Source organism: Pelodiscus sinensis, chromosome 1 (assembly GCF_049634645.1).
Source record: "Pelodiscus sinensis isolate JC-2024 chromosome 1, ASM4963464v1, whole genome shotgun sequence".
In the NCBI taxonomy this organism is placed as follows: domain Eukaryota; kingdom Metazoa; phylum Chordata; order Testudines; family Trionychidae; genus Pelodiscus; species Pelodiscus sinensis.
Genome location: NC_134711.1, coordinates 301,066,058 through 301,080,641, shown reverse-complemented (window position 1 = coordinate 301,080,641; position 14,584 = coordinate 301,066,058). Strand labels below are relative to the sequence as shown.

General features: G+C 40.3%; 1 protein-coding gene across 2 annotated transcripts in view; it reads left to right on the top strand.

Moving 5' to 3' along the window:
• WASF3 (WASP family member 3) overlaps positions 1-13,368 on the top strand; it is an 81,616-nt gene extending 68,248 nt beyond the window's left edge. Inside the window, exons 7-10 of one of the 2 annotated variants that reach the window (XM_075919242.1) lie at positions 7,502-7,668; positions 8,478-8,741; positions 9,565-9,932; positions 10,716-13,368. In XM_075919242.1, the coding sequence (XP_075775357.1) occupies positions 7,502-7,668; positions 8,478-8,741; positions 9,565-9,932; positions 10,716-10,873 (957 nt within the window). In that variant the 3' untranslated portion in view covers positions 10,874-13,368. Of the gene's footprint in view, positions 1-1,003; positions 1,180-7,501; positions 7,669-8,477; positions 8,742-9,564; positions 9,933-10,715 lie in introns of both variants that reach the window. The other variant, XM_075919241.1, reaches the window with a different exon arrangement.
• The last annotated feature ends 1,216 nt before the right edge of the window (positions 13,369-14,584 follow it).

Below are 14,584 nucleotides of genomic sequence, written 5' to 3'. Positions count from 1 at the left end.
CTTAATCCTATATCAGATGCATATACAAATATATCCATGTTGCATGTTACTTAGAGAGACAGGTACCACTTACATCACCGTTTTCTTTGAAAGTAGAGTTCTATATTCATCACCCCACATCCTTATCACCAAAGCACTAATGGAATTATAATTCTAAGAAGTGAAAAATGTATTCCTCAAGATAGGGCAGGATAGTAGCCATTGGGGTCATGGATGTTTGTGAAAGGATTAAAATAAATACCTGAAAGAGAGGAAGAGGGAAAGAATTGACTGAAAACTGTCACCAAAATCTCAAGTATATGAAATAGACTGATAGCACTGTGGTAAAATAGATTACTGAATTGAATTGCAAATATAATTGTGACTTATTTTCTATAAGATAATGTGAAATGAGTGAACACAGAATAGGAGGGATTTTGTTTATTTGTTGTTCAGATATGAAAGGGCAAATGAGTTACCACAATTTGTGCTCTCTTTGTATGTAATAGCAACTGGAAAGAGTTATCAATTTTCTATATTTCTTTCAAAAATCTAGGTGATTTTAGGCATGCAAAACAGTTGGTATTTGTATATGATTCATTCTGATCATGTTTTACACATTATTTGTAGGTCTAAGTACTGTAGTATTACCAGATGCATATCAGAATTGTCTGAATACATCATTGCCATGTATTGTGACGAAAGATTAAGAGTATCTTTTAACAATGACAATTACTCTGTTCACTGGGTGGTGGGAAATAGAAGATAATTAGACTTTTGTAGAAAATTTTAATTTGTCAAAGAAACAGTAACAATATAATCACATCAGCTTCTATGAGGTCCATAGTATAAGGATATATTTAATTCTTTCATTGTCATTGTTACTGCAGAAGAATTTTATGTAGACTTAGCTTATCTGTTATTCTAGTCTTATTTCTATGCACGCTAACTGCATTTTAACCTGCTCTTTTCCTTTCCTTTTTCTTTCTTTTGCATGCTTGCTTTTCTCTCCTTTGAACATTAGGAGCAAAAGCGTATAGATGGCACAACCCGTGAGGTGAAAAAGGTTAGAAAAGCCAGGAACAGGCGCCAGGAGTGGAATATGATGGCATATGACAAAGAGCTTAGGCCTGACAACAGGTTGTCTCAAAATGTGTACCATGGAGCATCTTCAGAGGGATCACTGTCCCCAGATACTAGGTCTGTTTCCAACAAGCCCTTTGCTATATCACAGTTACATGTTCAGAGATTGAGCAGCCTTAGATTAAGAATGTAGCAGTATAGAAAAGACACAATACATATTTTAAACTTGTTCTCAAAATACTTCGAAAGCAATGTGAAATTTAAGGAATATGTACTAATTACTTTAAATTTCTGTGCATCAATTTCTTATGATTTTTGTTCTCAGATCTTTAATCATTGTATTGAACTTGCATGATGGTGTTTGCTACTTATTTTATTTTTGCATTTTGAACAGGTATAATGGAAGAAAGATTTAGACTTGTATTTAACCAGTATGTCTTCCTTCATTTTGACCTTATACATTTTATTGGTTCTGACAGTACATGTTGTTTCTCTGTGCAAGATGACTGTTAATTATTTCAGGATCTAGTCATCTGTCAGATTTTTCTGTTGTTTTTCTGTGTTAATGAGAAATATTTCAGGTAACTGGTGGTGAAAAATAGTTTTGCCTTTAGTGGGATACTGTAATTGAGGGACGGTTCTTTGTTCTACTTTTTTATAAAATCAAGCTTCAAAACCAGATGCATCGTTATTGCTTAAAACAAGTCACTTTGAACAAAAATCTCCTGCCGGGTCCACACAACAGAACTCCTCTTCAGTTTTCTGCTCCCTCCATGTGCATGAAACTCCCTTTGAGCTCAGCGGGAGATTTGTATACAAAGGGAGAGCCAGACATCTGAGTCTCTTCAATTGGATCTACGTAAAAAAAAAAGTCCCTAAATGTTTGTTTGAGTGCTTGCTCATATCCATTCCAATTAGGTGTGTGCATGCTCCAAGCATGACTGCCAGAAAGTTTTTTACCCTATCTGCTAGTCATCATCTTGACTGTGAATGCCCCCTGAAATGTGGCATCCATGCGACGTCTTATATATGACTCTGATGACCTGGCTCCTCCTTAGTTCTGTCTTACCGCCAGTCGTGACGGTTGGAACTTTTGGCTTTCTTGCTTTGCAAGTGCCATTCATTCCTAACTAGTTGTAGCTAGTTCATTTGTTTAACAGTAGTTAAAAGATAGCCAGCTAAGTATTTAGCAGTAGGAGCAAAGGGGCCTTCCCTTCTCTCCCATGTCCCTTGGGAGACTTAGGGCATGCCACAGCTCCGGGACTTTAAGCACTACAACTATTGCTTGAAACACATGCCAAAAAGCATCCCTGACATCTCCTGTCTTTGGTGTCTGGGGGAATCTCATCAACCAGATAAATGCAAAATCTGTGCTGCTTTTAAACCTTGTGCTAGAATGGAGGTTTTACTTTTGTTTGGAGTAACTTCTTATGGAGGCCACCCTGAACCTTATCACCTGGACCTGGCACCAAGCACCTCAGTCCGCAGCACACAATCCTTGGTACCGGCATTGATGCTGCAGAAGTCTGTCTGTCGGTTGCCCCCCTCCCCACTTCCCCGGCACAGGAAGTCCCTGAAGGTCTCTGCTTGGCAATGTTCTCACTCACTGGCACAACTCCAAGGTGGCCAAGTCCACTCTGGAACCGCTGCTGTTCCTCGGACCCACTCCATTGACATCCATGACTGTCAAAGACTCTGTGCTATGGTTCCTATAGTCTTGGACTCTCCCAGGGCTGAGACAGTGCCTGTGGGCCTGTCCTCCATGCTGGACATCTTTTGAAGCTTCTTGGGGTCATCTCAATGAGGCCCCATCTCCTGCTGCTCGACAGATGCCTGGCTCTGCACCAGACCTCTCAGGGAAAACCTGCTATGTTGGGCCCTCTTGCATGTGTCTCAGAGTCCCGGTGCTGCTCAAGAGTCCCAGCACTGCTGGTCCAACTTGTGACCCTGGTCTGACTCTCAACATCCGGTTCACCAATCCTCTTGGAGCTGCTCCCTGCTCAAGAGCCTCCTTGCTAAGCTGTTCCTGATCCAATTCGGTGTGTTCTTGACACACTGACCAGTCCAGAAGTGACCAGTGCTGTGGAACTCCGCACCGGTATGGTTCCATTTCCCGTCTCGATGCTGCCATCCCATTTGGAGTTCTTTATGGCTTCACATGTTGTCCCAATGTCACTTCTTGGATCATGTGTCATTCAGCTGGCACCGTGCTTAGGAGCATTCCTGGCGTGGCACCAGTCATCGCCATACCTTCCTCAGCACCAATCCCATTCCGGTCGCCTCTCCCAATCTCAGCATTGACACCAGTCCTGGTCCTGTTCTCCGTGTAGTTCTCTGTCTTGATCCTGGCTCTGATCCCTGTATCAATGTCCTTCTTCACGGGTTCTGTCGAGGTCTCCACATTGATTATGTTGCATGGCTGATCCCCCTCCCAATAGAAAGCACTGAGCGTTCTTTCCTTTGCTACAAAATTGGCAGCACCTTAGCCATCTTGTTCAGGCATGCCAGCATCATCCCAGAGGGAACTCTCAGTGGGCTCAACTTGGTCCACATCTGTTGTCCCCGCTTCCCGGAGGTTGCTGGTCCCACAGTGGCCATCTCAGTGGTAGTTTTGGATTCCGTGGCTGTACCACCAAGCCCAGGGCTCCTTTCCAGCTGGGCCTCTTATCAGCCTCCTCCAAACCCAGAGTTCCAGAGGCAACGGTTAGCTTCCCCATGACCCTGCTCTGCCTGTGGCGCCCCCTGAAGCTCCTGAAGTTTAGCCTAAACCTCCAGACGGAGATGGCTGAGTAGCGTGACACCATCATTGACATCATGACCACAGAGGTACTGTCTGGGGTGGTCCTTTCTATAATTAAAACTACTATGGAAAATGCTAGTGTCCATCCCACCTATGGGAAAGAGGGTGGAGCACAAATACTTTGTGCCAGTTAAGGGGTTTGAATAACTCTTCACCCACCCACCCTCCCTGCTCTTGTTGTGGAGGCGGTGAACGAAAAGGCATGCCAAGGCCGCTAGGCCCTGGCTCCTAAGTCTAAGGACACTAAGCGTCTTGCCCTTTTTTGCTGAAAGATCTACTCCATGGTGGGGAGGGAAGGGAAGGTGTCTGCTGCTGTGTGTTGCTAATCAGCAGGTTATCCTGACCCTGTACAATGTTATTGCCTGGTCTTCCCTCCTGAAGTTCCAGGACCAGCTGCCCCAGGGCTCCTGTAGTGAGTTTGCGCCACACATCCAGGATGGGAAGGCAGACTCCCTGACCAGAATTCAGGTCTTCTGAGATGCTGGGGACTCAGCTGCCCAGGTCTTGGCTTCTGGTTTTGCCATGAAGTGTGTGCCATGACTGCAGCCTTCGGGCCTTTCCCCAGAGGTGCAACAAATTATAGAGGACATTCCCTTTGATAGAGTTGACCTTTTTGCTGAACAGAGTAAGTCTTATCTTCGCAGCCTCAAAGACTCTCGTAACAATGACGTTTTTGGGCATGCATACCCTGGCAACACAAAGATAGACCTTCAAGCTGCAGCCTCAGCGGAGGCCCTTTCTGTGGGCGTACCACTAACCCTCAGACCTGCACTAATTTTTCTTGTTGGCTGCCTTGTTATTACTGCTGCAAATCACCTGGGCTGTGGTTGGGTAACAATCAGGGCTGGTTCAAGCTAGCCCTTTGAAGGTGTGCCCAAGTATGGAGTGCTGATGTAGCCTGATCCTTTCCCCTTCTGAGACAGAATATCCTGTTTCTCCTATGCCTGGTCCTGAATCACTTCAGACGGCTGGGTCCTCTGAACAGAGGAGATGGGCTAGTTGATACCTTTCCTCTCCCACCCTTTCTGCCCACCCCTCTTCACGGACTCTTCTTGTATTGAGGGGCTGTGGAGGAGCTTCCTCATTAATTCTGGGGCAGGGGTTTTTATTGTCGTTATTTGCTCGTCCCCAAGCCTCTTCGGCAGCATTCCTGGCAAAGCGGCAGAGCTGCTATATGGTCATTGGTGCATATCTTTGCTTTGCACTATGCTATTGTGCAACTGTCATGACAGAATGCAGCTTTTGGTACTGCAGTTTTGGAGTCAGCCAGACTGTAGCTCTGACCCCCTCCTCCTGGGTATTGACCTGTGAATCACCTATTTGGAATACATATGAGCAAGCACTCGTACAAGAAAAACAATTACTCACTGTTGTAACTGTTCTTAAAGATGTGTTGCTCATATCTCTTTCATACCTTACCATCCTTCCCCCTCGGTTGGAGTAGCCAGCAAGAAGGAACTAAGGAGGGGCCAGGTTGGCAGGGTCATATGTAGGGCATTGTACCGGTGCCACTCCAGGGGGCTCCACAGCTACCCAACACACCCCTAATTGGAACAGATATGAGCAACACATCTCGAAAAACAACCATTACAATGGTGAGTAACCATATTTCTGTGTAGTAGTTAATTGATAGAAGGAAGAAATTGGAATCTAACAAAAAGCCAAACTATTTCACAATTCCAGTAAGTGTTTAGTTTGTTTACTTTCCATGGCCATTGGGCAACCACCACTGAGCAAGAATGTATTGATATTTTCAGTTCACTGTATAGTTGTGATTAATGAAGGGGAGTCTGCTCAGAACTTTGTTTATTCAGTATCGAGTGTGTTTTGTTTGCTGTGGTCTTCTGTCAGATGAAGTTGACTCCTTGGAAACCAGTAAGAATGTTTGCTGTTCTTTCTATCAGTGTTAAATTTCAAGAATATTCATCCTTTTCCTTTGCTTGTTGGTAATTTAACAGTTTTAGTTTACCATAATTTCTAATGCCAAAAGGGTGTCCTGCTAATAATTCTATTTTTTCTTTTTATTCAAAGTTCTTTTAAGTTAGCATTTTCAAAATGTTGATCTGAATCTTGCTTGAACTTAGTGCCAGGTAAGAATTTGGGTGCCTTGTACAGTAAGGCAATGGAGGGGAGGCTCCCACCTTCCCAGGTGGGAAGCCATAGGACAAGGAGGTTATTCCAGAGCAAGTTCTCCTACAGTCATCCTGTTCAGCCCCTGTCTCATGTGACTGATTCAGCTCCCCATTTTGGCCTGTTAGCTAACATCACAGCATGTAAACAGGTCCTTCTCTTTGCTTCACCCTGCCCTACTCCACCCCCTCCCTGGCACTGGCAGGTGTGTGTGTGTGTGTGTGTGTGTGTGTGTGTGTCTTTTCACACCCCATTTTGTTTGGAGGGAGGGACCTGAGATGGGGATCCTGTGCAAGTTTATTAAGGGCACATTGGTTAATTGAACCAAGCCTAACTGAACAGATCAGATAACATCAGGGCCCTTTATGCAACTACAAGATGTAGGTTCTTTGCATCTTTGAGCTTTCTTCCTTCACACATTCTAAGTCTTTCTTTTTGCCCTTTATTTCCCTGTAATGTCAAAATGTGTTCCATCACACACTCTAGGCAGACTTTTGTGATGTGAAGAAAGCAACCTCAAAGAAATAGTTGCAATGTGAAACTTTCCCTAAGGAGGAACTATGAGGTCCTTCAGCTATGATCTGGATTATTTTGGTGTGGGTGGTGCCAGGAGGGTGGTTAGTAGTATCAAGCTGGTTACGACATTATACCATCTCTCTCTTGTTACAGATTTTAAAATGCTTATAGTAATGTGAATAATCAATATTGCATGGTACAAATACCTGATTGTATTGCAAAGTCTAGAGAGACAAGGCAAGTGAAGTCATAACTTCTGTTGGACCAACTTCTGTTTGTGAGAGACACAAGCTTTTAAATAACACTGAGCTTATCTTCAGGTCTTGGAAAAGTACTAGTGTCATTGCTAAATACAAGATGAGTCAGGTAGCTTAGCATAAGGAGTTGGCACATACGCTATTTGTTTGGTCTTGCATTTTGGCTGTGACACTCCACTTTTCCCGGGCCTGAAGAACAGCTCTGTGTAGCCTGAAAGCTTGACTGTCTCACTAACAGATGTTGGTTCAATGCAAGATATTACCTCAGCCGTCTTGTGTGTCTGATATCCTGGGATTGACATGGCTATAATAATACCACATTGCAAAAATCTGCAGTTCAACTGTGGGTTAGTGTGGTAGGATGAAGAAGATTAGTAATTTGTATAATGCATCCTTTTAACTTTGATCTACCTTGTGAATGAAGCTATAAAAGTAGAAATGAATCAAGTTCTCACAAAAATGGTCTTATGGTGATGCGTGCAAATAGAAAGTTTATTTATAGACACTATTTGTAGGCTAACTTAGGACATACAAACCTTTTGAACTTCGTTGTACATTTTTGTAAAATACAAAGTATGAATAGAAGCACATCTATCTTATAGTTTAATATAGAGTTTAGGTAATTAAAAAGCCTTTGTGAGTATGCTGTCCCAATCAAAGCCATAAAGTTTGAAATCCAAGTTACCAGACTGTGTGTGCCTATTACAATTCATTTGTTACACCTGTTGTACTTCAGAGAGAGAGACACAAGCTGAATCCAAATAGAAACCAGCAAATAAATGTGAGAAAAGTAAGAACAAGAAAAGAAGAGTGGGAAAGAAGGAAAATGGGCATTGAGTTCATGAGTGACGCAAAGAAACTGGAGCAGGCAGGAAGCATGAAAAAGGACAAAATGCCCAAAGGGTGTGTCATTTTGTTTTATTCAAAACCCTGGCTTTTTGTTGCTTGCCTTGTTTCCAGTCTAAGAGATGATGTGCATCATTTTGCTGACTATCTGTTTTAACCAAGTGACAGGCTGCACGACTGTTACTAATGCAGTACAGCTGTGTGCAGTTATGGGATGAAGAGATCCTTTTGCTTCCTCTCTTGGGTTTATTTGACAAAACATCATAGACTTTGCATCTTTATGAACTCTCTGCTAAACTAATATTTGCATTTTTCAATCTCTCTCCGCCTTTCCAATCAAACTACTTACACAAAGAAAGCTTTTAAAGATGAAGCTTTTGAAATTAGCGCTCTGCTTTGGTAAAATATATTTTCTGTATAACTGACTTCTATTGTTGCTTTCTTTTTCTGCTTTCTGTTAATACCTAGCTGGTTACCCACAGTTATTAATTGTGTGTTGTCAAAAAAATCAATGTTTTCTTGCAACTAGGAGAAAAAAAAGCTAATATTGGTTTTGCTTTTTTAAATTAATTTGATTTGTTCTACAATATTCTGTCAGTTAATATGCCAAAAGAGCAAAAAGATACAAACCCTGCAGATTAAGATTTAGTTTGTGTATTCTGGTTTGTACAAATTAATTTATTTTGAAATAATTTCATTGCTGCTGGTGTAGTTTTCATCACCTGACACGTGCTTGATAATGAAAATAGGGAAACTCTTTACAAGAAAAGTTATTCCCTGTGTAGTCATTAGCTTTACTGCTTAGCTGTTGAGACAGCATTCTGCTACACTCATTTGTTCTGTTCATCCCATCCCATTTACTTTAGGTCCCATGCGTCCGATGTTACCGATTATTCTTATCCTGCTACTCCAAATCATTCCCTTCACCAGCAACCAGTGATGTCTTCATATGGATCAGGAGATGGACCACAGTATATGGGTGTAAACCAGGGTCTTGAGCATGAATATAGACCATCTTCTATCACAGTGCGGCATGCTACCTTAAATAGACCTCAACAACCACCTCCACCTCCACCCCAGGCCTCAGAGGGCCCACACAGCTCTGTACCTTTGGTACCAGCAGACTATGGGTAAAACTTCTGATTTACTGGTGGCTTCTTGGAAAGACTAATAGGGTGTGCATTTGTCATCATCATAATACAGTACTTAAGAGTTGTTTTACATGTTCAGAACTCTATACAAACATAACTAACTCTGTGAACACTTCAGTAAGGTAGGAAGAAGAAAATTTGCTGATTTGAAAAGCATATTTAACAGTGAGAACTGAATGGAGAAGGAGAATAGTCAAAACCTAAAATACAGAATAATATTTAATATGGCTTCGTTGATATGACTGTAAAATATGAAAAGCTTCTCAGTGCATTGCTGACCAAAGTGATCATGGTAAGGTTTTTTTATGTGAGGAACACTAGTTATAGAGTAATGCACTGAAAATATTCCAAATTTCAAGAAAAAAAGGAAATAGATGCATATATTAATGACATTTCCCACATCACATGTGAGAGGTTAAAATGATTCTTTAGAAGCAAATACTTCTATTATCTACTTCACCAGGATATTGAGAATCATACAGTATTTGTAAAAGCTCTTTGAATATGAAAAGTCATATTTAGTATTTTCTCTTAATGTCAGCTGCCTGGATAACAATATAATACTACCACTTGGTATTCACAATATTCTCTATGTGAAAATCTAAGGAATTTGCTGGGGAAAGCTATGGAGAGTGAATTAATGGTACCTGAGGCAAAATAAGCACATTTTTTAAAGGGTGACTACTGAGTAAATGCTAAGTGTTTACTTTTCTGAAATGACTGAAGTAGTTATTCTTCTTACTGACACACATTTCAGTTCTTTAAGGTTATATTTGTTTTTTGTTTTGTTTTTTAAATACAGAATGCTCCCAGCTCAGATGGTGGATTATTATAATCCTACTGGACCGCCCTCCACTCCAGTTCCCCCTATGATTCCTTCAGCCCAAACTGCTTTTGTTAGTCCTCTTCAGCTTCCTATGCCACCTTCCCATTCTGGGTTAGTGACCGGATCTACCTATGCTGCCACTGCTGCTGCTCCTTCTTCTGTGCTTGTCACAGCTTCCCCTCCCCCTGGCCCACCTCCTCCCCCACCAGGTCCTCCTACTACAGGTGCATCTCTCACATCCTCCCCAATGCATGCTTTTCCAGTTTCAGAGGCAAAACGACATGAGCCCACACAGCCGCCAATCAGCGATGCTCGAAGTGATCTTCTTGCTGCTATTCGAATGGGTAAGTGAGCAGAGAATTTCACACCTATTCCTTTTATACACAGTGAGACAACTGCAATTTGTGTTCATGGCTGCTGTTACCAACAAGCCACAATTTTGTCTTTATAATTTTCTGAGAGAAATACTTCACTACAATTGGGCAAGCCTTGGGATCTTGACAGTCCGTGCTTTTTGGACATGAAGTATGGTGTGCCTCTACTCAGTGTTAAATCTCCTTGAAAAACCTGAGGTGCGGTCTGTACACCAAGTCACATGTTCCAAAGTTATAACTGATTTCAGATTAATTCAGGTGCTTGTTTAAATGAAGTCAAATGAAAACTTTTACTTATCTTCAGTATATGAAGTAGCCATTTAAAAAAGTGTGAGGGTTCCATGGGGTCCCTTGTAACGTACTGGAATCAATGCTTGGTTTTCACAGTTATTTCATTTGACTTTTTTAACACTTAAAATATTTTGTAAGCAGGTGCTACAGTCTTCATTCGGTTATGCTTGCTTTAAAAAACATAGTTTTAAAATCATTCCTATGAAAGTGCTCTATAGTCTTTTGGAGCTTTAACTTAAACCGTATCCAGCTATTTTGCAAATGTTATGGGCACATGGTCCTGGAAAGACTGATTTCAGTCTGCTTTGTGTGTCTGTCTTAATCAAGAAAGTTTTCATGACTTCCAGTCTCTTTTTCCTTCACACCTGTGGGTTGTGTGTCAACTTAAAATATAACATGCAGCAACAACCTATTTTATATGCAAAGAAAAGTTTCTGAAAATAATTGTTTTCCTTTCTATAGGAATTCAGCTGAAAAAGGTACAAGAGCAACGTGAACAAGAAGCAAAGCGAGAACCTGTTGGAAATGATGTGGCAACTATTCTTTCAAGGCGCATTGCTGTGGAATACAGCGATTCTGATGATGATTCAGAATTTGATGAAAATGATTGGTCAGACTGAGACCTGCTCCAGTGCAGGAGCAGAATTCATGAAATGTTTTGCTCCAATATTCACACATTTAGCAGGACAGGAGGCAGTGTGTTGAAATGTATTAAAAACTAGAAATCTAAGTACTAAAAATGAGTCGGTATTCAGAATGCTGTAGCTTAGCACATTTTGTAATGTGATTATGCCGATGCAGATCCCAAAGTTGAGTCTTATTTTCAGTATTTACTGCATAATACATAAGTGCCACTAAATGTAGCAAATCGTGCACTGCATGCAAAGTAGGCTGCAGTTGCACTGTTACAAAACCAGCATTTTGTTTTACTTTATTGATCATGAACTTATGGAATATATTTTTACTTTACATCTTATTCTTTATAATTTTGCAAACTCAGTACTTGTGAAACTGGCTGTTAGTCATGAGGACTTTTAGAAGATTCAGTGATACATGACTGGGCAATGTCTTCAAGTTCTTAAGTCATCTTAACATTTTTCAGAAATCAGTCATGTCAACCTTAAAATATAACAGACATCAACTAAATGTTGTCTTACTAATACCAGTTTTAAGTAATTTTTTTGATTTAGTTGGTTATGTTGTTTTAATCTCCTTTACAAATTCCATCCATTGAAAACTCATTATTAAAATGTAAGTTTGAAGAGTATATTCACAAAATTCACTAGTTATTTTTGATAGGGGACTGGATTGCCCAGTCAGTAATGGGAAGTTGCTAGATGATGATTTGACAGTAAAATAACAATGTGGTCTCAGTTCACTATGTTGTAGACACATGTTTATATTATAAAAACCACAGTTGGAATTGAGGTTCTTTGTGGCTGGCTGTGGACATGGCTTGACTTTTACTTGAAGATTGAAGTGCCATGTTAAATTTAGGAGTAGAAACCTGGGTGGAACCACGTGGTTAGTACAGAGTGGAAAGCTTACTCTCCTACTGCTAATTCTGTGTCTATTATGTGGATGAAAGAGCAACCTCGGTTTAATGCTAGCAATTGAATAAATTTTACAAGTACTACATTTAGGTTTTTTTATTCCTGTCGATATAAATGCATGTAGATAGGCTTTTGCTTATATGGTATGTGTATAATCATGTAATATCATTGCAGTTTCTTATAACTTTTTCATTCAAGGCCCTTGATTTTTGAATATATTTCCAGCCCAGTATGTCCCATTTATATAACACTGACAATTAAAACAGCTTGATTGGTGTTTCGTTACCATGCTGTATATCTTTTCAGTTTCTTCTAGAAAAGAAGGCTGCCATATGGTCAGCTTTTGCTTTCTCAGTATATTCTCTTGAAAAATAATTCATGCTTTATTCCGTACAGAATTGAAACTTGCATATTTTTCCTTGTGTACATTGTGCGTCAGACTGCTTCCTTGCCTAATAAGGCTTTTTTATGGGGTGTGTGTGTGAGGGGAAAAGGTTGGTCTTTTTTTTTCCTCACCAGATTACAATTTTAATCTTTGTAGCAGAAGAGATCTGTATAATTCCAGGTCAAATATTTAGTAAAGCTCTTTTGTTCTGCAAGGCCCTTCTGTTCTTAAGAAGGAAGGGAAGGAAGATCATGCAACTAACCTTTATCCTCATCCACTCTGAACACAACAGTTTTTATTTTTGTCCAAAGAAAATAATATTCAGCCAATCACAATATTCCCGTACTAAAATATTGGCTGCCTCATTGCTCTTTTAATCTGCATGTGAGTTTCTGAGTTGACTTTGATTTATAGTACAGTGGCAAAAATGCCTCTGCCTCTGTGTTTGTGTTTTTCTGCCCATTAAGGGCCTTATCCTGTAAGAAGCTGAACAGTGGTGAGCAGCCACAACTCTCATTAGCCAATGGGAAAGGAGGGCACTCAGCATGTTACAGGATTGTTTTTGCCTTAAAACACAGGGCTAAATTCCATTTCTGGTCTGGTGGGTTCCCTATTAACACAAGAAATGTTATTTGTGTTGGTCATAAGGATATAATTGATATACAGTGGCTTGCAAAACTGACCAAAATGATGCTGTGGGTGAACAAATAGAATGGATAAAAGTTCAACTAATATTGCAGTATTATCCAGTGTCACTATATGGGTGGAAGAGCTACTTTCAATATTCTTTTGACATGTGTTATGGTAAAATATTATGACATCACAATTCTTTCCATTATAAGGAAATTTGATATGACAAAATATATTTTATGAGCACAGAGACTGAGTGTACCATGGAAATTTTGTAACATGCGTCAATTAGTTTTAAACGATGAATATAGAACCAAGAGATACTTTGTGATCAATTAAAGGTAACTAGAATTTTTCAGCCATTGTAGCCAATCTGTTTTTCTAAACTTGGAGTATTTTGTCATCTCTGTTCAGTATTTTATCAATACAAATTTAAATTGAATTTAGTGATGTAAACTAACTCGGTCTTAGGTAATTTTTATCTGTTTGTATATCTTACTCTGGGTTCTATAAAAATAACAAATATGAATAAAGTATCACTTTTGCGCTTTTGTGTTTCTTTCTGTAGAACACAATCCATGAATCTGGCTGCTAATTTATTTTAGCTTGATTTGTTTTTGGTTTGCTAAATAACATAAATGACAGCATGATACTTTTGAACTGCTATGTAATAGTTACGCCTCACTTTTTTGTAAAGATGGTCTAATCAGGATTCTTGTTCATCAGTTTTATAGTATTTTTGTTTCTACCAACTTGTCCTATATGTATAGCTGCTCAGAAAACTGTCTATTTTCCAGTTGCCAAAAAAGCATAATTTAATAGCAAATACTGAAAAATGCAAATGGTGTGGGATATCTTTGTTGCAAAGGAAAATGGCTTTTTAATTGAATTAATAATTAGTATAGTGAAGAGATTCCCTTTTACGTTAGTTTCAGAGAAGACATTCAGGAATTTGTGCATACATACTCACAATGTGGATAGTCTGCTAAATCATTTTGACCTCTAATTTGAATCAGTGGTTATACTGGGCAAGGGAAGCAATGGGTATATTGTACTGCTACAAGCGTCTGCCACAGCCCCATAGACACCACTCTCTGGAACCAGGTGTACTGTTTGGGAGAAGTCTGTCTATAGTTGGCTGCCATTCCTCTTTTGAAAGCAAACTCTTGTTGGCACAGCATCTTCTCCTAGCCTGCGGAGGAGGTGGGGTGCACGGTGGAGTCTGGCATTCCTGGGATGTTTCTCCTGCCACCATGATTTAAGCAAGAATCAGTTGTTAACTCACTAGTCAATGTCATCTTCAATGCTGGCACGTCTGCCTCACTTTCAGTCTTGGTGACAAAGGTTTGAGCTGCCTTTAGAGCTGAAGAAGCTTCCAGGTAGCCCATCACCTCAAGCAGTGATTGTGGTTTAACTTGTCTCTCTGCTAGAATGGCACAGTTCACCAACTTCCCATCACCATGTGAAGAAGTGGTGAATGGTAATTTGGACCATGTGTACACTACAGGGTAAAGTTGAATTTCTTAAGGTTGATGTCTTACCACCTGATTTTTGTAAAGTCGAAAGTCCATGTCCCCACTGTGCAGAAGAATTCAGTGTAGTTTGAAGTAGTGGGTTCCCAGTAGGGCAACTGCTGTTAACTTGGAGAGCAATGCACTATGGGTAGCTATCTTACAGTGCCTGCACCACGTGGCATTCTGTGTTATGCTACTGGTAAACTTTGGGACCAAAACTGTGCAGTGGGTGGTTACACGTTCATGTTG